This window comes from Rhododendron vialii, chromosome 10a (assembly GCF_030253575.1).
Source record: "Rhododendron vialii isolate Sample 1 chromosome 10a, ASM3025357v1".
Classification (NCBI taxonomy): domain Eukaryota; kingdom Viridiplantae; phylum Streptophyta; class Magnoliopsida; order Ericales; family Ericaceae; genus Rhododendron; species Rhododendron vialii.
The window spans coordinates 5,586,744-5,610,732 of NC_080566.1; the positions used below are offsets into that span (position 1 = coordinate 5,586,744).

Genomic DNA, 23,989 nt, shown 5'->3' on the forward strand with positions numbered 1-23,989 from the left:
TACTGTAAAAAAAAAAACCCTAATTTACACACTTGACGATATATCCCGTCCAATTTGCGGTGACGTACATTTTTTCTCCGTTAAATGTCTCATTGACCAGAAAAACTTATTTACGGGGTTTTCGTAAACAAAAGTTTACAGCGTTCAATTGCATGTGTTCAAAAGTATTGTAGACAGTTCAAATTAAAAATTAATTGTGGCCGATAATAAATTAATGGTGATTGATCAAAATTAAAAAGCAATCTCAATTCTTAATTGCTAAAATAAACGGCTAAGATTGTGCGGAGCCTTGAATTCATTTACACGCAACCCAAAAGTTGTAGACAATCAAAACCTCTCTTCTCCCTCAAACCACTGTATCTCCGCCGCCGCCACCACCACCACCGTCCATCACAGTGACGCCGTTCTCGTCTGCCATTATTAATCCATGCACAACTCCTCACCAACGGCCTCAAATCCCCACCCATCCTTGCCCAATTAATATAACGCTTCTGTGCCTATCAACCCCACTCGCCACCACCCATGCCCATCTAATCCTCACGACGTAACCCACTTCGACCCTCTAAATCTCTACCTCTTCAACGTCCTGATCAGGTGCACCAAACCCAGAGACTCAATCCATCTCTTGGATCAGGTGCACCAAACCCAGAGACTCAATCCATCTCTTCTCCAACTGGGTCTCGAAATCTGCACCGCGGTTTCGGCGTTGTTCGAAGGGAAACAAGTGCACGCTCGGGTGATCAAACATGGGTTTTTGTCGAATGCCAGTGTGGGAACCACTGCATGCGAGTAATCGGGACGTGGGTTCCGCGCACCGAGTGTTAGATGAAATGGCTGTGAGGAGTAGTGCTACTTGGAATGCCATGATAAAGGGCTACCGTTCGCAGAAACTGAAGTGGGGTCGATGTTGGTGGTGGACGGTGATGGTCCGCGGCGGCCGGCGGCCATGGCTGCCATGCGTGCTCCAATTCCATTTCCTTTTCCATTTTTCTTTGTTTAAGCCGAGAGAGAGAGAGAGAGAGACCAAGAAGGGGAAAGAGAGAGAGCTGGCCGGATGGGGAAATCGCCGGAGCGGTTCGCCGCTCATAGAAGAAGAAGGGAGCCGGAGCTGGGGGTGTCGACAGTGGTGGATTTTCACCGGAGAAGAAAAGGTAAGGGAAAGAAAGGTTTTGATTCCCTACAATTTTTTGGGCTGCTAGTGTGTGCGAAAGGGGCAAACAATGCCACGTCACCACATTTTGTCTCAAATTTGCCGCAATGCCTAAATTAGTGGTTTTGTCAAGTACATATATCTAATTGAAATAAATTAAGTTCAAGTATTTATGAGACATTGGGCCTAAATTAGGAGGTTTTGTCAAGTACATATGTCTAATTGAAATAAATTAAGTTCAAGTATTTATGAGATATTGGATCGTACAAAGTTTAGTAGCCATTTTTATAAAATTTTATTTGCATAGGGAGAAAAGAAAAAAATAAAAAGAATACGTAGAATTAGAGTAGATATTGTCTTTCTTTTTTATTTTTTACTAGCCTCGAGAATAGTGTTGTAAATGCTCTAAACGAACCAAATCGTTTTATCTTTGGATTTATGTCCACTCTATTAAATCTTTTTTAACATTATTTTTATAAAAGTATTAAACTTTAAATATAAACAATTTAAAAATGACACGCATTCCTAAATTGGTAAACCCAAGTAACCCTAAGTCAAATACTGTAAATTACTGCTGCTGAAGTCATTTCAACTAGAGCATCTGCATCTTGCTCGTGGAACAGCCTCGCTCTGTCAAAGTAACGAGAAAATCCAAGTTTCTCTCCTGCACCAGCCTTGCTTCTTCCCTCGTCACTTTCCAAACTATTAACTTTGGAACAGTTACTCTTTTCTTTAGGCGAGGCACTATTCACATTTTTATCCCTTATTTTATTGTTTTGTTTTAAGGATCATGTTTGGAACACAGCACTCAAAAAAATAAGTGTTCCGATTTTCGATCCGTTTGAACCGGTGCGAAGATTTTATTTTTTTGATCATTTTATTTTAAAAGGCCATAATTAATTTTTGACTTTAGAGCTCTTGTGTACAAGCCCTAAGATAGCCATAGAATTAAATGAAAAACAAATACTTAATTATGATAGTCCTAAAGACAAAAATTAATTATGATCCTTTAGGATAAAATAATCAGAAAAATAAAATATTCGCACTTATTCAAACGAATTGAAAATTAGAGCACTTAATTTTTTAACCGTATTTTTAATATATAAACGGTGTTAAGGATGAACAGAGTTGGAAAAAAAATGTTAACAATGAGAGATGAAGTGTGAACAAAAGTATGAATATTTAATTGAGTAGAGGATGAGAGTAAAGAGTTTGATGCAATAGACATTGTAAAAATGGCTAGATAAAGTAATAAAGTGGATTTTTAAGGTGTAATTTGATCCAAAATTTGAAGAGTCTTGTGCGAATGCCCTAAGGCATTCAAAAAGTTATACTAGCCATTTCAAATCAGCCTATGATGAAATATATTAAAACTAATCTAGATTGACCCATTTCAAAATGGTATTTTTTTCTTTTTTTCAATTTTTCTTTGTGGTGTCGCCGTTTCTTGGGAGGGAAAACGCTCGAGTGACTCCACATGAATCAACGCCCTAATGGTGCTTTTATATCTCTTAATGACTTTTTAAATTGAACATTTTGAATCGAAGAGGAGTTCATCGCGTGAAATATTAAACGAGTTGAATCGAAGAGGAGTTCATCGCGTGAAATATTAAACGAGTTGAATAAGGGGAAACTATTTGAGTCAGGAGCTCCGCAATTCCCCATGTTTGATGAAAGATTGGGAATTACTTTAATTATCACATTGAGAATTGTGGCCAAGTAATGGACTTTTTCACTTTATCGATTCTTCAGACTCCAATGATCGTATGGTCTTAAATTACTCATCGCCTGGAAATATCTTGCTTGATTATGTTTGAAGTAGCTCGATATCTTTTATCTATAATCCTTAGAAAACCACCTTGCTATGCCAAGGAAATTGGTGACTAGGCTGCTATGCTGAAGCTAGTGGTCGTGTGAAGTATGAAAATCCTCGTTCAGAAACCTTTTTTGGTCCTTTATTTTTTTCTCTTTTTTTTTCCTGATTTTTTTTGATGACACGTATCTGGTACGGATGTGAAAGAAATTTTCTTCTTCCCGTTGTCTTGAACTTAGGCCTTGTGTTGCGAGGATGTGTTGTTGCGGTTTAGGAAAACCGGGTTCGTCAAGATAACATATGTAGCAGGGAGCAGCAAATTGAATTACCTTGTGAAATGACTGACTAGCAAACTTGTGAAGCCAATTCAGGATTGGATTAGTCACAATGCTAGTGCGAGTGTGTGACCTTTATGCATTTTCCTCTTTTCCCTCTTTTCCTCTTTTCCTTCTAGCTTAGTTGTTAAGGAGGTCTGGTGGTTTTGCTGGGAATGTTTTTCCTGGTAGTTGGTTGTATTCCGGAGGGATACCTCCGTGTAAGCTTTATTCTTTGTTTGGGCTTCTATAAGATTGGGCATTTATCAAAAAAAAAAAAAGTGTGTGACCTTCTGTGACTGCATTTCAGCAAATATAATCTGTCTGTAGCTTCATGTCTTCAGGAGTAGAATTATTTTCTCATTTCAGCCAAAAAAAAACATTGCTATTATATTTTCTTTATTCCAGGTTAATTTACGAGTTGTATAACTTGAATGCGAAGAATGGAAAATGGAAAAGCCAAACAACTCTTATATTTACAGTCATTGTACTAAAACGTTGTGCTATAAACACTATAGTAGGGGATTTTCTTTACTATGACATGCAGTTTCATCACTGAATTGCTATCCTTATACTCAAATTAGAGAAATGGGGAATGGAGAGAACAGAAGACAAAAATACTAATACTTATCAGTAAAAAAGTCGCTTGCAATGCACAGCTGGCCTTCCTGGGTGACCAGCGACTTCGCCACTCACCACCTCACTAATCAGGTCTTTGAAGATCATGCGCTCGATGTCCAATACTAAGCCTGGAATTTCAGAATGGCAGTCTTCCCAATTTAGTGTTTGGAACACCATATCCTCGCTTAAGATGCTTCTCGAACCATCATCCTCGTCGTGTATGCTGCAGTTAGGCCTAGCTTGGAGTTGATCCACCTCTGAACACACTTCTTTCAGAAGCTTGTGTCCTGTGAGTCTTTTCACACCCATGTTGCTTGGACATATCCACGGCTCAGAATAACCTGCTGGAGACAATTTGCGGACAAGGATTTCATTGACAGTATCAAATATGAGTTTTCGGTGGTCAATCTTTTCATTGGTGCATTCGTCATCTGAGAATCCGATCCTTCTCTTGGTTTGTTCCAGGACAAAGAACAACTTGGGGTTGATCAAATTGCCAGATGGGTGGAGCTGAATGAATGCTGAGCTAGAGACTAGATCTTTGAAGAGCAGCCGTGATGCTAACAATATCTCCACAATATATTTGTGCTCCGGATTTGTGTTCTCGCAGAGGGAACTGACGTAATCTGTGGCAGGTTCATCTTGTTTGGAGTTCACTTGTCCGAGCTTATGAACCAAGTGCTTAATATTTACTGATTGTTCTCGACCAAAATCAATGCCCGGTTTGCTTCCTTTGTTGTTCAGCAAGTCTTGTAGATCCTCTGGATTCCATTCTGCTTCATCAAAATCTTGGGACTCGTCTGTATTATGGGGAAACATATCAGGGACAAGGACATAAGGAGTGGTTCATTAGCTATAGGTTCCATCCTCTCTCTTTCTCTCTCTCTCTCTCTCTCTCTCTCTCTCTCTCATCCTACATTTCCCTTCATTGTGTTCTCTGCGTTTTGTGTTCCAAATAAGCAATATTAATGCTCTCCTCCTTTTTTTGGGGTACGATTAATGCTTTCCTTTGTTTACCATTCCATCATGTTAATTTCTAATTGACATGCATGAAGTACCAATAGGCCATTAGATGGAGTTACAAAGTTTTGTTATGAACTACCAACACCACAGGACCTCTCCTTCAATTAAATGTAAACTGTATAGCAAGAGAGGAAAAGAAAATAAAAAAAGCCACTTGCAATAGCTACACCTAGTTTTGGAAGAAATGTTGTCCAGGAAGGAAGCATTTATCTGATTCATTCAGTAGACTCAATTGTACTTGTTTAACCTACATTGATTCCCGGTTCTTTAGTCATCTCAACCTGTTTCGGGTGCAGTGTACTCAAAGCTATAAGTGCATATATGGTCTGACCATTAATCATGCACTGATAGAAATATGGATCATTGCAACTAAAATGTCTCGCATAACAAGAGCCTCACCTTTAAAAGCATTTGATGTCTTTTTGATGGGAGATGGTGATCCTTCTCTGTAGAATGTAGTATCAAGAACGGAGACAGGGCTTGGCTGTTCCAAAGTTGCTGTTGTAGTTTCAGCTTTTGATCTGTCTTCAGTCAACCTTGCTTCTATCTGAGAGGAAAATGAAGGAACCTGTTAACCACTTCATTAGAATGATAATACAGAAAGCTTAACACACTATATAAGAAAGCTTACGTTACTTCTCGGGCCTTCATGCTGGTATGCACCATAAATCTTATTTGAGCTGTCAATACTTGTGATTTCTACGTCTTTCTCTGAGGTCAAGCTTATATTGCTTTCTGATTGTACAGAAATAGCATCACACTGTCTTGTTTCAGTACTGAGCTCGATCAAAGATTTTTGTTGGCCTTTTGTACTTGGGGAGCTTGATTCAATCTGCTGCTTACCCAAATGCTTTCTGGACCTTCTTGAATCAGATATCTTGGTGGTAGAACAAGATTGCTTCTCCATCCCGTGCTGCTTCTGTTGCAATCTTGGGCTCGCTGTTGATGAGCTTCGCCCAGAGCTTGTGGCGTCATCTCTGCTCTTGTTTTGAGGTGACTTGGAAGTTTGGATTTGTTTGCATATTGTGGCATTGCTTCTCTTGTCCATGGAACAAAGAGGCTGGCAATAAGGTTCTCTAAAATGGCTGTTCCGTGGAGTCAGATTATTGGGGGATCGCTTTTCAACTGAATTCCTTCCGTTGTTTGCATTTTCATTGGTCCGAAGTTTGCGAAGGCCTGGCATACCCTCAATTGGGATGACAGAGCAACGTGAATTTCTTGTTTTCTGGACGACTTTTGCTTGTTTTATGAAAATGCCAGAGGATTCGAAGTTCTTTAGAGGACCAATCCCCTTAATGATAGGATTAGTCAGATGGATGCTTTGCTGGCTGCAGTCCAACCTTGACATTGAATTCTGGTCAAGTTTGCGGTAATCTGTACTGTGATTCCTTGTGTGAGGCTCCAATCCAGAGGCGTCCTTTGAACTCTCCCTCGCTGTCTGCATTGCATCAAGTATCTGTTTAAGAGCTCTGAGATCCTTGCCAGATCTTTTGAACTCAATTTCTGTCAACCTTTTCTCTATTTCTCCGTAAAGAGAAGGGTGCAGATTTTGCTCCTTTCTCTGGACTTGAGCTTCACAAAACATGGAAGCAGGTTTTCCAGAGCCTCCATTCCCGTCTGTCTTCCTCCATGGAGCTGGTTCTAGCGGAAATGCCGTGTGTGGTTTCACGATGGCATTTATACTTCGTAACTGAGGTGCTGGGGAAGGTGTCCTCTGAGTTCTGGGAGACCTAGAAACTTGATTATGCTTGCTTTCATCAACTTTTCGTGATGTGGTGGACATTGCATCGAGATCCTCATCTGGGCAGCATTCAGTCATCCTTATCTGATCGTTGATGGCAGCCATGGAATCTGGAAAATCTTCTAAGCCCATCAACTTTGCTACGACACCAGATGTCCGCCTATTATTACTTCCTGGCTCTTGGGGTGGGTCCAGGGTTTGGCTGGACTTCACATTTCTCCGCTCTAAATCATCTAAAAGATAGTTTGATCTAGATTCAGAGGCAGATCTCCTGATGGAACTTTGTCTGCTGTCCAAGGATAGTCTAGGAGTCTCTTTGAGCTTTATTGCGGCTTTCCATGTATCACGTGATTCCCTTCCATCGTAAGAGTACCGATGAGTATCCTTCAGTGGGAATGATCCGTCGAGACCTGAAACTCTTGCCTTCACTGGTTTAGACGGCTGAAGTGGCCTTGGCGAATCAATGTGCTTCAGAACATGGTTCGTTCTTTCTGCTTTAGTCGTAGTCTTGACTGATAACCCACATGCTTCTCTGGTGATCGAGTCCTTGACAACATCTAGGAGATTAAGGGACTGCTGGCGTGGGTGCAAAGGAGAAATTGGCTGTTTCTTGGGTAAAATCTGAGATGGGGTTTCAAGGAAATTGCTGTAGCCCAAAGAAGACGGTTCTGGTTTAGCTGTTTTATTCCAATCAACTGATGAGAAGGTGGAGGAGCAGGAGGATGAAAAAGAGGTCCTGGATGATTCGATTGAGACTCTTCGCTTCTCTTTCACAACCTCGTCCAGATTCATTTCCTGAAATAAAAGTGCATATGGTTTTAGACTCTGCTAAAGACCGCGCCTGTGGTAAGCAATTTAGTCATTACGTTCTTACCATTGTTTTTTGCATTGTGCTGTCAGGTTCCATTCCATGATTGCCACTTTGAACTGCAAATATAGTTGAAGTGTTAGACATTGACGTGATAGACAATATGAGTTTCACGTATTTTGACTTAAAGCGAAAGCAATTTGAAGAAATTAAGAAACAACATTGCGCGTCAAGAGGATGAAACGCATCAGAAAAGCAGTAATCTGGTGTAGATTAGGCATTAATTTCTTTTTGGCCTGTTGTATTGTGTATATTCAACCGGTAAAGCACAATTCAGAACCATGGTTATGCTGTCCCTTCAAGAGCATCCAATAACTTTGGAAGAACCGTGACGATCCTAGTTTTTGGAGTATCCCTTGAGGCCTTAATTTGCGTGAAAAGCATCGCTTTGGTTAAAGTTCGCAGCGCTTACAAATTTGTGTATGTTGTAGAGGATTTTAACTTCGTGCTCTGTTTAATTGACAGAAGCTATTTTCTAAAAAAACATTTTATGCATTTTCTGGCGTTGGTGTGACGGAATACGAAAGCAATTGTGAAAAAATGAGATGATTTTGGCGGAAAATGTCTTGCAAACATTGGGAGACGGACTAGAGTCTCACCAAACACCGTTATTGCTACATTGAATTCGCCGGCACCATCACATCCACCACTACCCTTAACCCCAACCACCCGTATCTGATCGCCACACAACTCATGTGCGCTACCACCACCGGCACCGCACGCATACAACAGTAAATACCTATGTCGCCACTACTCCCCACCAGACATCATCAATGTTTTAGTTGCTCTCTAGTACGGTTAATGACCGAATTGAATGCGTTCCCGTCGCCTCCTCTGTACAAACATCTAGCAGAAGACATTTCATGATCGGCCTAAGAAGGAAGTCCGATGTCCACCCTATTTTTCATATTTGTATCTGGAATTACACAAAATATTATTAATTTTATATAAGAAACACCCATCGGAAGACAAATCATATTTCTGCCAAATATTTCCACCCATAAACAACAAACTCGCTCAGGACTGATTGTTAAATTACCAAACAGTTGACTAGCTTCACCAAAGGTGGAAAGATAGCAATGTTAAGCAATTGAACTTCTGCATGATCATTGAATACTACAATCATGAACAGCCATTTTCTCAGAGACCTTATATAGAATGCAATGCTTGAAGAAACTGAGGTAGCTTTGATTGATCACTGCGTAGGATAAGATAGAATTACCTGGAGGCAGTCTCTTGTTGTCGCGGCTGCCGATTCGCCGGCCAGTGAGGAAATGGCGCCGGTTGAAGACCTGAAACATCCCGTTCATGCACCCAACCTGCTTGTGCAGATCTGGGTTTTCGTCCGTCAGAGAATGCAGTACCTTGCCAGACATCTCCACCTCTTTCCTTCAATTCAAGAAGCTCAAAAATCTATGCACTCTGAGCTTCCATTTCTTTTCTTTTCAGTCTCTCTTAATATATAGCCAGAAGAATAGTTGGTTCTCACTTCTCAGTATTTAGAAGATGCATCCATATATGTAATGACAAAACCCCTACTATCTTCTCAACATGTTACATGTAAAAAGCAAGGCCTTTTAGAGTTCTTTTGAAAGAACTGTCCTGTTTTAACCGCATTAAGAGATATTCTTCCTTTGTTGTTTTGAGTGTTTGGAAAGAACTATGAGATAGGAAAAGGAATGAGCAAAGAGACAATAGGGAGTGGAAGGAGTATGGTGTTTCACAGTTCAAGGCAGACAATGACTGCTGTGAAACGAAAACCTATGAGGAGAAAGAAGGGAAAAGGAACCTAGACTTTATGGTTATTATTCCACCATCCCCACCTTCTGTGCCTTCTTTAGAATGAAAAAATCAATGCAAACTCCAGGAAAGATTTGCAGACCTAAGGTGAGATGTTTTGTAGGGGTTTTTCCCAAAGAACGAAAGAAAACAAGTTTGTGTTTTGTCTCTCAGGGAAGGGGCTAGTTTATTGGAGGGGATCTACTGCCTGCCCTATATGAAGGCATTATGTCATCAGCTTGGGGAGAGAGAGTGGTGGCATTAGTTGTAAAATTGAGAGAGAGAGAGAGAGAGAGAGAGAGAGAGAGAGAGTAGGTGGGTCAGATCTGGGAAAAAAATTTCAGTGGTGCTCCAACCCTCCTCACCGTGCATTTATGTCGGCCCAAATACTAAGTGTATGAACCCTATGAATTTGTAGTGAAGAGAAGGTCTCGAGCACCACGTGGCGATACTCGAGAGTACAATGTGGTGGTACTGACACTGAACAATCTCTCAATGGTTAATTAAGTGGGGCATCTACATTAGTTTCTTCTACTTTTCAAGTTGGACAAAATAATGTGGGTGGGTCTGGACCTCCCTACATGGTCATGTGGAGTCTGTCAGATGGTGGAAGAAATAGGAATGTGGATTTATGCACTGGCAAGCCTGCAGAGGCTAAAGCCCTTTCTCAACCATTCCCAAGTTAGATTTACCGAATTACCCTCCAGTGAATTCTCATTTTGACCCACCTGATCACAGTGTGCACTAAAAACCCTTTCCATTTGTGCTGGGCATTTACAATAGAGTTTTTTTTTTAAACCCTTTTGACCTCTGCTACATGTTGTTCTAGTGTTTGGTTTGGGTATGCAAACATATTTTTGGCAATAACCCCCATTTTGGGTTAAAGGTTAAAATTGTGATTTGATGTTTTATCCTCCTAGTGGATTGTTAGTGGATTATCAGTTGTGATTTGATATTCCTCACCTAACGTAGTTGTATGCATTGCCTATTTCCTGAATTTGATGCAAAATCAGGCCAATACTATTTTCCTTCTCTTGTATATTATTCCTCTTGGCATCTTTTGAAGGCAGGGTTTTGTGTTATTTTAGGTGGGGGACTGGAGTTGCTAATATCTACATCTAACAATTATTAGGTTTTAAGCAGGGTCTCGAATCGCGGAATCGAAACCCTAACGGTATTCAGTGATACGGCTATATATCGCCAATACGTATGTAAACAACGGTATCGGAGGTCCACAATTTCCGTTACATAACGGCCTTTATTTAAGACCCTGGTTTTAAGTACTTGCTAGTATTATTGAAGGCGCAGAGGTCATTAATTTTTACTTCAGTACCGGAGCTGCTGGGTGAAGAGCTCAGAAGGTCAGTTACTGGGATATTTGTATTGCTGCTAGAATGTATCTTGTGTATGTGGATCTTGAGCTTGTAGAAATTTGCGACACTCATTCATTGAAACAATGATAGGTAGATAGGGCTCTTAAATAAGCCCGAACCAAGGTACTCGATCGAGCTCTACTTGTTAAAAGCTTGTTTAAGAACTTTCAAATAATGAACAATCCAAGCTCAAACACAATTTGAAACCCAAACTACTCGAGCTCCTGAACAACTCGATTAAAGTTCCTTTGAAATCAGCTCGAATAATAAACATACCCAGCCTTAAGAAAAGTACCACTTCGCTCGGCTTGTAACAAGAGCTTCTATGGGTATGAAATTTGTAATGTGCTGGTCACTACTGGGTGAATTCTATTTCCTTTTCATGTGTAGTTTCTATCTTGACATCCTTTCAAACATAGTAATAATGTTATTTGTGTATTATTGGTAGCTGACTGGAGTTGCTGATATCTACTTTCCTGCCACCATTATTAGGTTTCTAAATGCTTGGTTTCAAATAGATGCTAATCTGCAACAATAACTGAAGGTGCAGAAGTCTTAAATTTTTACTTCCAGTGCTGCTAGTGAAGATCCATGGACAGCCAGGACCGGTGGTGGTGAAGAGATCAGAACTGCCGGTACTCAGAGTTTTATTACTGCTAGAAGAGTTTCTTTCTGTATCTTGATCTGGATATCTTATGATACTTACCGAGAGGGCTGCAAACGAACCAAGCCGCTCGTAGCTCGGCTCGTTAGTGGCTCGTTCAAGCTCGGCTCGGAAGCTAAACGAACGAGCTCAAGCCGATTTTTTCAGCTCGTTTTGTAAACAAGCCGAGCTCGAGCTAGGATAAGCTCGGCTCAAGTCGGTTCGCGAGCCGGGGTATATATACTTAAATTTAGGATTTTTATTGTTATTTCATAATTTGTTATTTCAGTTTTCACTTTCTAGTCAACCAAGGGAAGCGAGAGCACACGCACATCAGTACACCCCTGCTCCATAGGAAAATGAAAGATATGTACCTTTACAATCAAAATATTTTTGGTTGTATTAGGCCTATGCGAGGATATATATACATTTTTCGTTGGTTCGTTAAGGCTCGTGAACAAGCTCGAGCTCGAGTCAAGCCAAGGCCTGCTCGGCTCGAGCTCGACTCGACAAGTTTTCACTAAGCTCGAGCTCGTGTTCGTTAAAAACTTAATAAACAAGCTTGAACACCGTAAAATTCAGCTCGGCTCATTTACAGCCCTACTTACTGAGATGAGAGAGAGAGAGAGGAGTAGCTTTTGGTATGTCATGACTTTACAAGTAGAGTTTAAATTCTTACCACGGGTGGAAACCGTGGGTTAGAAGTGTAGATTGTAACGGGGACTGGGTTGAAACAAGCGCCACGGGCTTGGTATGAAAAGTTCACAAATCAGGCCATGTGAAAGGAATGCTTGCATAATGAAGTGAACAGGTTAAAAGTGGAGTGAGCATTGGCAAATTTTGTATTGTCCTTCTAGTTGTCATTTTTCTATAATGTTCTTTAGCACTGTTCTCTAATACTTTCTCTGTCCTTGCTCAGGCAACAAATTCCGCAATTACACGAGGGTGTTCGAAAGAGATAAATGACCCGGCCTGATAACAAGTGCCATCATCATTATTCAACGTCCTGACGCAGGCTCGAATCATGGGTACATAACTATTTTTTTACCAAATCTGTGAGTGAAAATTTGGAAAATGCTTATCAAGATTGATTAATATTGTCACTAACAACTCACAACCCACATGACATGTTTGGAAAATGCTTTATCAAGAAAAGGGTATGCAAACTTCCCAGCTTGCATTCCAACATATCAACAGCACATAGATATGACATTCATCTTTCAACTATCCCATCTGGACATTAGAATGCAGCAACTCATCAATCAGTATCCCAAGTGGGTAGCTTGTATTTTTGTCACAATAGGTTGCAGGGGACAGCAGTGTCCTACTCTTAAATGTGTGTGTCCATCTCTGTATCTATGTATATATTTGTACACTCATATTTGGTATTTTGTCTCTAAGCCCTGGCTTAAGCTGGCTTTAGTGATTATATGTGTAGATGATGCTATGGGTACAACACTAGTACACCACCTTGTGTGGAACCTATTTTGAGGTCCCACACAAATATTTCAAGCCTCTCAATTTGTTCAGAATATTTTTTTACGTGTCCCTATAAAAAAATCAGTTTAGGCGGATATCGGTAAGTGGCTGATCCATACCTAATTTTTTTCCGTCCGTATGATTAGAGACCAAAAAAAGAACGTATGGATAAGTGATATCTGACTGAACTGAATTTTCACAGGGACTCTTCATAAAAAATTCTAAATAAATTGAATGGCTCACATTATTTGTGTGGAACCTCAAAGTGGTCATGCATAAGTGTTGTACACAAAAGTGTTGTATCCATAGCAGGCTGGTGAAAATATATATAGTGTAAACTCCAAGATGTTAATTGCGTGAGCATGACAGCTACTTAGTCATTAAGGCTCCGTTCCGGAAACCTTCTTAAAAAATAAGTACTTATTTTGGAACTTCTCATTCAAAAATAAGAAGGGTCATTCCACAAAACCCAAATAAAAAGTTCATTTCACATTTTCAAACTCAAAAATAATGTAAATGAAAAAAAAATTCAATTTTTTTTGCACCGTATTAAAGATCTCAATGAGATCTACCAAACAAGATCCATAGTGATAAGAAAATTATTTGCGTAAACACATGATTTTTGAGTATAAAGTTGCCTTATACAAAAAATAAGACTGTTGCTATGAGAATGGGCGCCGGCGGAGGGAAATCGTACCGACGGCCGTGCCGGGCCGTCTTCGGCTACCGGACGGCTGATCCGAGCCGTCCAAAAATTCTATAAAAAAAAACCGAGGAGGCGAGTGCGGGAATTAATAGCATCCGAGGTGTGTAAGGTAGTTGATCCGAGCACCCCTTTTTCGTGTATATGATTTCACACGAAAAAGGGGTGCTCGGATCAAGCACCCTACACACCTCGGATGCTGTTAATTCCCGCGCTAGCCTCCTCGGGTTTTTTTTATAGAATTTTTGGACGGCTCGGATCGGCCGTCCAGTGGCCGGAGACGGCCCGGCGCCGCCGTCAGTACGATTTCCCTCCCCGGCCGATCGGTACCTATATAAATTCTTCCAAAATAAGTACCAACCTTCTTATTTTCCGGAACAAGGCTTCTTATTAGACAAAAAATAAGTTCTTATTTCGGTTCTGAAACGGGCCAAGTAGGCTATCTGTCTGACCTCGGAGGTTCGACTATCAACGTTATCACGAAACCTCTAGAGCCTCTTGAGGTTTGTCTAGTCGTTAGTTTTATTGGTCTAAAATTAGCCGATGTGTGCGACCTATGATTACAAAAAAAATAAGTACTCTATACGTGTAAATTTAGCAGTCGCGAAACAGCTGTAATGAGGTGTATGTACTGTTTTCCAAACATGATGCCTGTGCAAGCCGGATTTTGATGGTGTTTTTCCTACCGTCGGTGTGGAATTTAGATTTTTTCCTTTCTTAGTATTTTTCTTTTCCCCGTCTTTGAAGCACCATGATGTTTTTTCTACCGTCGGTGTGGAATTTAAATAATTTTTTTGTTCTTATATTTTTCTTTTCCCTGTATTCTTTGAAGTGCCATCAAAATTCGACTTGGATACGTATCGCGTGTGCTCGACATCTAGTTCACATATGTAGAAAGCACATATGTTTTTCATTCCACTCCCATCCTAAATTCCACAGGTTCCAAAATGATTTCATAACCGAATAATAGCACATTAAGAATATATCTGAAATTTTCTCAAGAGTATATGAGAAACGAAACATGCATTATATCCGACCAGTTTCAAAGAAAGCCATCAGTCAGACAGTCACTTTTCCAACGGAAAAAATAATAACAAAAAATGGAAGCAAATGTTGGAGGATGAGGTCAAAATAAACCTTGTGAGCAATAAATTATAACGGAAGAACAGTTATCCACATGCTACTTCCGATGGCCTCAGAATTGGTAATGAGAAACCCATAATCAAGGATTGAAAATCAGGCTTAATTGATGGGTTTTGTGATCACAGTTTTTTGTGGACATCAACCAATTGTATGGAGAGGAAAACAAATACGAAGAAGAGAGAATAATAGGAAAACAACAATACCCTCTCAGGAGAAGTCGTGGGGTGTGCGTGTGTGGCCGTGTGGGCAGTTGGGTGGGATATGTTAATTTTACAACTTTTACCCCATCGGTTAAATTAGTCTTCGTGAAAGGGTTGGGTTAAGAGCAGTTGAAATTTTTTTAGGGGGTAGTTTTGAAAATCGCTTTTATGACAGGCCTTCAAAACTATCATGTCAATTTACATATTTGCTCGTGAATTTTTAAAAAATTTGTTCACACATTTAATGGGTATTTTTGGAAATGAAAATACATGACAGGGAGACACCAAAAGGGTACTCTCCCTTTATATATTAGAATAGATTGTTGCACAAATTGGTTGCATCTCACTGCTCAACAGTTTGATTATATAATCGTAGTTGGTCGGAATATTCCTTCTCAGTATCTCCTCTATGATCTTAATTGGTGAATGGTACTAATTGTGATTTACTAATTAAAACCATGATCACTTCCTTTATGATCATGATTATTTGAAAGATCGAATACGGTTTATTTCCAAAAACGGAAAGATTGATTGAATCCTATTTGTTAATATCCTTATATCACTCACACACACATACAGAGAGAGAGAGAGAGAGAGAGAGAGAGAGAGAGAGAGAGAGAGAGAGAGAGAGAGAGAGAGAGAGAGTATGTGTGTTTCTGCATTCCATTTAGGGTAATCAGTGCAATTACAAAGGGAGTGATGTAACTCATAGGCATTAAACTAAGGCTTAGCCTTTTGGGCCCCTAATATAATTGCCCTTTCCCGAGAGCATATACATTCCGGACAAGATTTCATTTTTGCTTGTTTAGATGTGGATCAGCTTATATGCATTTTGACTAATTATAACTGAGAGTCCAATTAGATCCGGAACAAAATCTCGTATGAACTAACCTTGTAAGAGTTGATAACATTCTAAGAAGTTTTAAACCTATGATCTTAGAAAAGAGCAAAGTCCTAAGTTTCAACCATTAACCACCAAGCAAAACTCTTGGAGTTATTTCGAACGAAAATCGACCGAGTACAATAATTTTTTTTATGTGCGTGTGTTAAGCAATTGGAGAGTTACATTCACATAGTTACAATAGCCAAAAACTATATCAATCATATGATGTCTGCAACAATTATAGCAATCATATGACGTCTTCAACAACTAAATTAAGCTCAATATAAAATAACTTGAAAAATATTCATACGGAGATGAAATAAACTAATGAAAGGATTTTCTTTACTATAAAATAAAAAAAAAACTGCATGGTTATTATTAATTCTTGTATAAGGTAAAATTTGGACCTCTTAAATCACTATCTCATCAGAGAAGGTACAAAAGCCAATCGGATGATGAGTACCATGCATAGTGTACTCTTGCTCTTGGCGTCTAGCCCTTCTTTGAATAAGATGTCAAAAAACGTTACATGTCAATATTCATTAACCCACCCTTTAGTTTGTACTACTTCTGATACTTATATATCCATTATTAATTTCATATCATTTTCTTGGGAAAGTATAATACACATTTCTTAAAAGTGTGTACCATATGAACTTTTATTGTATGGTTTCATTCATAATATTTTGATATGTTTCGTAACTTTTGTTATAAAGCTCGTAACCTTTCAGTAATGGGATTCGTAGTATTTTCACTACGATTCATAACGTTTTTGTACATCTCATAACTTTTATACTTAAAACATCGTTATTATTCAACAATAGAATTCGTAACGTTTAGGATTCGTAAGATTTTCACTAGAATCATAAAATTTTGGTGCGTCTAGCTCGTAACTTTTATACTGAAATCATAACTATTCGACTATATGATTCCTAACATTTCGTCAATGAATCATAGCATTTGCCTTTTGGGGGTGAATACACACCCGACCCAAATAACACAATTTAATTACAATGGGATTTTTAGACAACTAGTATATCTCTAAAACAAACCTTGTGTATTTTATGGTCTATGAAAATGAAGAATTGCTGGAATGGTTCGAATTTGTGGCTCTTAATATTCTTTTTGGAACTTAGCATCTTATTATGTCTATTTTTTGTTTTCGAGCAAACTTATGTCTATTAAGTACATGCTCTTGTATGAGTAGGAGTAAAAGAGATTGGGATGTGGGTTTTTCATACTCTAGTGTATTTGTATTAAATTATTTTCACAGTGAAAGAATGGGATCTTTTTCATGGATTAAGCACATTACTGCTGAACTATATACATAAATTTTGTGTCTCTATTTTTTTGTTCTCATATTTCCATTACTCCATTATTTAGTTGCAATTATGATTGTACTTTCGAACATATTGGCATGTGGATGCTTCCACTTAAACCCAACAAAAAAAAAAAAAAAAACCCTCATTCTACTATTGTATTATGGAGTTCACAAATAAAAATTAGCGATACTAGCTACAACCCAAGTACGGAGGGAGGTATTGATACGTGAGGCTAAGCGATCCACTAATTAAGTACGAAAAATTTCTCGATATTTACTAGTCGATCCTACCAATTTTCATATATATTAGGTCCCACAAATAGCAGCAAATTGTCAAAAAATAAAAAAACAGATCGTATATTGCTCTACATATTCGAGCCCACAATCTAGAAGGTCCGACTCTGACCCTACTACGACTTTACTACAGCCTGCATATATACATAGATATACCTATACATATTCACCTATATAATTAAGTACACACATATTGTGATTGAGAAAATATTCTTTTTCTTTCTTATGAGGGTGTCCAGATTTTTATTTCCACCTCTCCCTTAACCTAAGCACAATGTTCTATATGTGCATTTTTTTCAATTAGTTGATGGTGATAGTTGAGATAGAGAGAGGGAGTACAGACCATGTGGATAAAGGGAGGAGAGTCACATGAGGGGTGCCATGGTTCCATTAGGGCAAGGACCAACTAAGCTCTATCTCCATCACCAATCCTAAACTATGTTCCAAGAAACTACAACCCCATCAACCCACCATTATTGACACATGATGTCCCCTCCACTCCTCCCCCCACCCAAATCTCACCATGTGCTTTTGGCAGGTTAGTTAGTGATTGGTGGGGTTTTCCTGTACCATCATTTCTGTAACTCCTCAATCACATTTATAATTATTGTCTGAGAGACTTTAGAAATTTTTGCAGAACCAAGAACAGTGACAGAGGATATACTATTTGATGAACAATAATTTAGAAGTTCAATCCACAAAATATACTATGTTAGAACTTGTGCATGGCTCATATGTTTAATATGAAGAGCTATTAAGAAGTTCTAGAAAGACGCCAGATGCCGGAGCGCAGCGAAGCGACGGCATCTGGCCCATCACCCGATGATCCAGTGGAGTGGACTGGGCCGAAGGCCCGTGGGTTGGGGGTGTGGGGGGCGTAGGTCCCAAGGTACGGTACGGACTGTATGTGTATTTTTGGGAAAAGACTGTGTACCCAGATTAGGGTTAGAATATAGTGGAATATAATTAAATACTCTGTGTAAAAACTGATCTACTGCCGTGATAATATGAAAAACGACAGCAGCTCTCGCTCCCGTGGTCGTACCCGATTTTAGAAAACCACGTATATTCTGTGTGTTGATTCTTTACTGTTTCTTATTTGTATATCGTGTGTGTGTGTTTCTGTTCAACAATATAGAACATTTTTGTGGTTCTCCCCATATGGATTATGTCTAGATGCACAAAGTTATCCAACAGAAATTATAGTAGTATGTTATACTATGATTTGTTTGCAAAAATATTATCACTCTTAAGTGGACGTTATTGTGCTATTGTACCCAGTACATACATGTAATACTAATGTCCACTTCTTGTATTTCGGTTGAACCCTCCAGCACAAAGCTATATAGCGATCCCAGCTGACTACACTGACCATCTAGTTGTAATATTCCCTCCGTCCCAAATTCTTGGTCCTGTACAATTTTACATGCAATTTTCAATTGTCTATACCTCTTAACGTATATATATTGTTTTTTTTTTTTTTTATGTTTTTTGAAAACATTATTTTATAGAAATAATTGAAATCTATCAAATATGATCCATATTGCATATTTTAAACAATATACATTGAGAGATATAGGCCATTGAAAATTGCACGTAAAACCATAGAGGACCAAGAATTTGGGATGGAGGGAGTATATGATGCAGAAAAATCATAATGCATAAGTTTCCCCAAGTAATTAGTCGCGGAAACAAATTAAAATGCATTTAATTTTGATGTGCAATAATATCAAGCTTCGTGACCCAAAACAAAGGGAGAGAACCAACCAAAGATAGCAACTCTTCAATTCAAGGGTCACTATTCACAAGCATGCTCTTATGAGTTACCCAAAAAAAAGAAAAAGGGACCCAAGATTGGTTGTCCCTTAAACAAGGTGTGTTCCATGTTAGAGGTTTGTTGAATGTGGGGTAAGTAAGGATTCCATCTTATCTCCCTTGATCACATATGAGAGGAAGGAGATAGCTATCAGATCTGGGCAGGGCATGGTGAGCAAGAAAAGCCTGCATTTGAAGGGACAAAAAAAAAAAAAAAACTAAATTCCATACATGAAAGTCATGAGGACAATAATTGGACAACACATTGCTTTCTAGCACTTGTGTTTTGCTAAATTAAGGAGGAGAATGATATATTAAGAGGACTTGATATCCAATAAAATAAAATACAGGCTCTAATAAAGCCTCCAACAAAACAATATGGTACATGCCTTCCATTCCACCATTACTACATAGATTTTCAACATAATAACCAATGGATTTAAAAATGTATTCGATAGAGCGCTCATTTGGTTCGCCATCTTTTATGCATATTCGATTAGTTTGAACCAGTGCCGGAGTTAGGATTTTGAGCTAGGGACCGGAGGACGACTTAATAGAGACATATTTTTGTCGAAACGTATACTTTATATATCATAATAATATCATAGAGTTTTTGCTTTCCAATATATTACATTACATTTATACATTGGAATTATTCTAGCATCATGCAATAAAAAGTATATAAATCATTTTATTTTATTTTATTTCTTTATGCTACTACAACAATAACATGCTTACTTTTTTTTTTTATCAAAGAAATTGAGAAATGAGAATGTAATAACTTGTTTTTATTATAATTGTTAATATTATACTTGCTATTACACTTATAATATTAAATAATACTCAAAATTAGGTATCATACATTTAGAACAGCTCCGCCCATGGTCTGTTTTACTAGTACTACTACTTTTGCTTATCTCACATAATAATCAATCAAAAGAAAATTAAAAAAGAAAATTTGTTATTCTACGATTCATTATTTATTTATTTTTTAAATAAACTGGGAAATCAAACGGGCCTAATTAGTATATTGCTACATAAGATTCTGACCAAATCACAAAATCGAGTTACCAGAAAATTGGAATCATGCCAACTTGATTACACAGATAATATAATCCCCCACGTGTCATTAAAATGGTTCTTGGACTTAAACAATACGGAGTATTAGCAAAAACAACTCAAACCCAGGAGAAGTTTTTGGACGGTCCAAACGTGTTTTGAGCTGTCCTGATTTTAGAGAGAGAAAAAAAAGTGAGAGAGTGGTGATGTCGGGAGAGAGAGAATAAATTTGGGCTACCCAGAACATGTTTCAACGGTCTGGATCACCGATTAGTATTACCACGTGGTATCCGCTCAGCAAAAATAATCACTTCTAAATCGTGATCTTCGAGAATATCTTTGGTTTCAATTGGTCATTATCCACAATTGGTCATTATCCAATGGGCTTCAAGCCCATTAGTTAATTGATTAATTCTCATGATATTGGGGACCCCAATGGGTTCGCTAAGATCTTGATATGGTGTATCGATCTTCCCTAACTAAAAACAAAGAAAAAGAAACTAATAACTAAGATCAGTAGGATCTTACCAGACCGTTTTGAAGTTAGTTAATTAGGTCACCAGAATATCAAAGGTCAGAAGTTAGTCTTTTATACATAATACTAATAAGCTAAACGAGCCAAGTACTAGTTTGTTCAAACTTGGCTAGCTTGAAAAATTAACGAGCTTTAAAAATATGTTCAAGCTTGGTTTGTTTATGTAACAAATGAATTTTGAACAAACTTTTATCGAACGAACACGAGCTCAAACTCGAATAGCTTTGTTCGTTTAACAGTCCTAAAGACGAGACTGAGAAGTGAACTAATAAAAATAGTCTATTGGATTGTCAAGAATGTAAATATTCTTTATAATTACTTTTTGTATAGATAAACACATTCTTTCAATCGTGTGTGGTTTTTTTTTTACCTCTTTTTATGATTCCAATACCACGCCTCACTAGTAGCTAGGTATTGTCGCATTCTTTAGTTTTATTGAAAAACCGAAATACTCATTCCTTCCCCAATTGTAGGTCTCATAATTTGCACTTTGTACTATTCAATGAAAATATATATCTTCTTCACAAGGTAATGGGCAAAAATGGTAACTTTATTTTTTCACCCTTTTGTCTTTCCAAATTTGTAAAGGTACAAAAGGCTATCCTGGTCAAAATGTAAGGATGATGTCTTCGCTTTTTTCAAAAATAATTAAGGTCAGTAATGTAATGTAAACCACGTATATAACAAAATCACTAGGGATGTTTCTACTAAAGAAAAACTTGGAGAAAACTTTTTGTTGTTGAAAAGTTGTTAGTTGTTTTTATGGTAAATAAATTGGTGAGAAATGTCAAGTTTTTCCCACAAGTGAGTAAAGTTTAGATGGGCATGCGAGTGAAAAAGAAGCTGTTGATAAATTTCTTATTAGTGTGAACGTACGAGATGGTAAAACTTGTTGTTAGACAAATTTTTTGTTAGTGTAAATGAGATAATAAAATGTTGAAACTTGTTAATTAGTGTGAACGAGATTTAAAAAACATCAGGTTTTTTCCTTTTTTTCTAGTGGAAACTAAGGCCTTGTTCTCTTGAACTTAACTTAAATTTGAAAATTGCCCTTATTTGAATTTTTTTCGCATTTGTTAGTTTAGCGTCAAATTTTTGGGGGTTATTGATTCGTCTCGACAAGAGGAATTAGAAAAGTAATTTTTTTTCCTTTTACCTAAGTATTTTGAGAAATAACCATTTTTTAACAAAAAAAAGAAGAAGACATTTTGATGTTAAAAAATAGTTATTTCTCAAGATACTTAGGTAAAAGTAAAAAAAAAAATTACTTTTTCGATTCCTCCTGTCGAAATATACATGATAAGGGAGAATGAGTTTTGAATCTTATCTCTCTATAAATCTTAACTATTGATTTGCTCTATAAATTCTACAGCTCTCTCTCTCTCCCTCTCTCTCTCAAACAGTGATAATTGCACAATTGCCACTAATTAAATCTCACGTTGCGCCATGTCTTCAGCCACGAACAAATCCTACTGAATCAATAACCGATAAAAATTTAGCGCAAAATTAACAAATACAAAAAAATTCAATTAATGATAATTTTTAGATTTAAGTTAATTTCAAAAGAACGTAATTTATTGACAACTCTAGAGGGAGAACAACTGAACAAGTAGAGATCGAGGGATATGGGATGGGATGTTTTGATTTTTTCTTCTTCTTTGATTTGATTTGATTTGATTTGATGTTATTTTGTGGTTGGTACTTGGCAGCAGAGAAAGCATGTGAGATAGGATATGGCATACTCTGAAAGGTTTTTGGTCATTCCATATGTCTGGTGATAGTCAAACAGTAGTACACCTACTACCATGTGATCTCTTTCAGTACAGAGAAGAAAAAAATGATGAAACCCACTGGCATGACAATGATCATGGCTAGTTAGCTAGCTCAAGTCATGGGAGATCTGCCCTTTATCAATGGTGATCTGGGGATCATTATCAGATGCGGTCGTGATCAAGTAGGTCACCAGTAAAGAAAAAAACAAGTTTGCAATGATTTATATGTGGCGTATCTGCATGATTTTGGGCCATTTCTTTTTGTTTTCTTTTTCTCCAAAGATTTTTAAACAGCAAAGAAATGATTTACGTGCTTTGGCCTGAGGCGCACACAAGGCGGAATTCGGGGATGGTGCTGTGTGCGCAACTTCTTGCTGAGCACTTTTGAGCCGTCGGATTGTGTATCTCACGGCTCGGATTTCATCTCGGCAATGAATAGCTCTCGACCATTGGTTGCTGAAAGGAGATCCGAGCCATCGGATGTACGATCCGACGGCTCGGAGATGCGTAGCATGGTGCTGTACACCTCACTTCACAACACCAACTCGAAGTCCAAACAAGGTGGCAGACTTGGCGCTCCCGAATTTCGGTCCCAATTTTACAAGTTCGTCTTAGGCCTCAAGAACCTCAGGGGCGCCGGCCCTCCATCTAGCTTATCTTCATTGGCCATTTGAAGACTCATATCTCTTTGAAGGGAAAAACTACAATACACACCCTTTATTTGGGTGTGTATCATATGCACCCCCAAAATGTTATGAATTATATAGAAAATGTTACGAATAGTATTGCTAAAAAATTACGAATCGTTTAAAGGTTATGAGATATACCAAAATGTTATGAATCATAATGAAAATGTTACGAATCGTACTGCTGAAAAGTTATGAATTCTAGAACAAAAGTTACGAAACACTCTAAAATGTTATGAATGAACCACAAAATACATGCATATGGTACATCCTTTTAAGGGGTGTGTATTGTAGACTTTCTCCTCTTTGAAAATCGGTTTGCGCAACAAAACTGCTCCATTTGTACATGAGTGAGGAGTGGAAAATGAACTGTTAGTCCGCACTGTCCGCTCCATAAGACTCGAACATGAGATCTCTTCAGGAGAAGTTCCAAATTCTACCCTCACGGATACTGGGTTTTGGTAAGTGGTTTATCTTGCAATCTGGGATAGTACGTAGTAGGCAATAGGATTGGTCCGGTTTCCATAAGAATTCAGTAAATACGCCATAAGAAATTAGGTCCTTGGAGAAGAATTGAAATCGTCTCTAAATGCATATTTTTTGTTGCTAGTAGTATAGGTGACCAAAATTAGTTTTGCCACCTATAAGTTGTCTCCGAAAATCACCTAATGGCGAAAATCTTGTTTCGTCTCCTATAGTAACTTTCGGTGACGAAAATTTTCCTCGCCAAAGGTGACCCATTGAAGACGAAATTGTTTGTCGCCAATGTAAGTA

The 23,989-nt window shown here is 38.2% G+C and overlaps 1 protein-coding gene and 1 long non-coding RNA gene across 2 annotated transcripts; one reads left to right on the top strand and one right to left on the bottom strand.

Moving 5' to 3' along the window:
* Nucleotides 1–3,721: 3,721 nt before the first annotated feature.
* Nucleotides 3,722–9,691, bottom strand: LOC131304470 (protein LONGIFOLIA 2-like). The gene is made up of 5 exons (XM_058331711.1): nucleotides 8,753–9,691; nucleotides 7,537–7,589; nucleotides 5,553–7,457; nucleotides 5,321–5,468; nucleotides 3,722–4,698 (listed from the first exon to the last, which is right to left on the bottom strand). Exons 1-5 carry the CDS (start codon nucleotides 8,904–8,906, stop codon nucleotides 3,908–3,910), a joined length of 3,051 nt encoding a protein of 1,016 aa, XP_058187694.1. The 5' UTR covers nucleotides 8,907–9,691; the 3' UTR covers nucleotides 3,722–3,907.
* On the top strand, nucleotides 7,369–12,634 carry LOC131304471 (uncharacterized). Its single transcript, XR_009192410.1, has 3 exons — nucleotides 7,369–7,508; nucleotides 11,175–11,317; nucleotides 12,245–12,634. It is a non-coding gene; the product is annotated as an uncharacterized LOC131304471 (long non-coding RNA).
* Nucleotides 12,635–23,989: the final 11,355 nt, after the last annotated feature.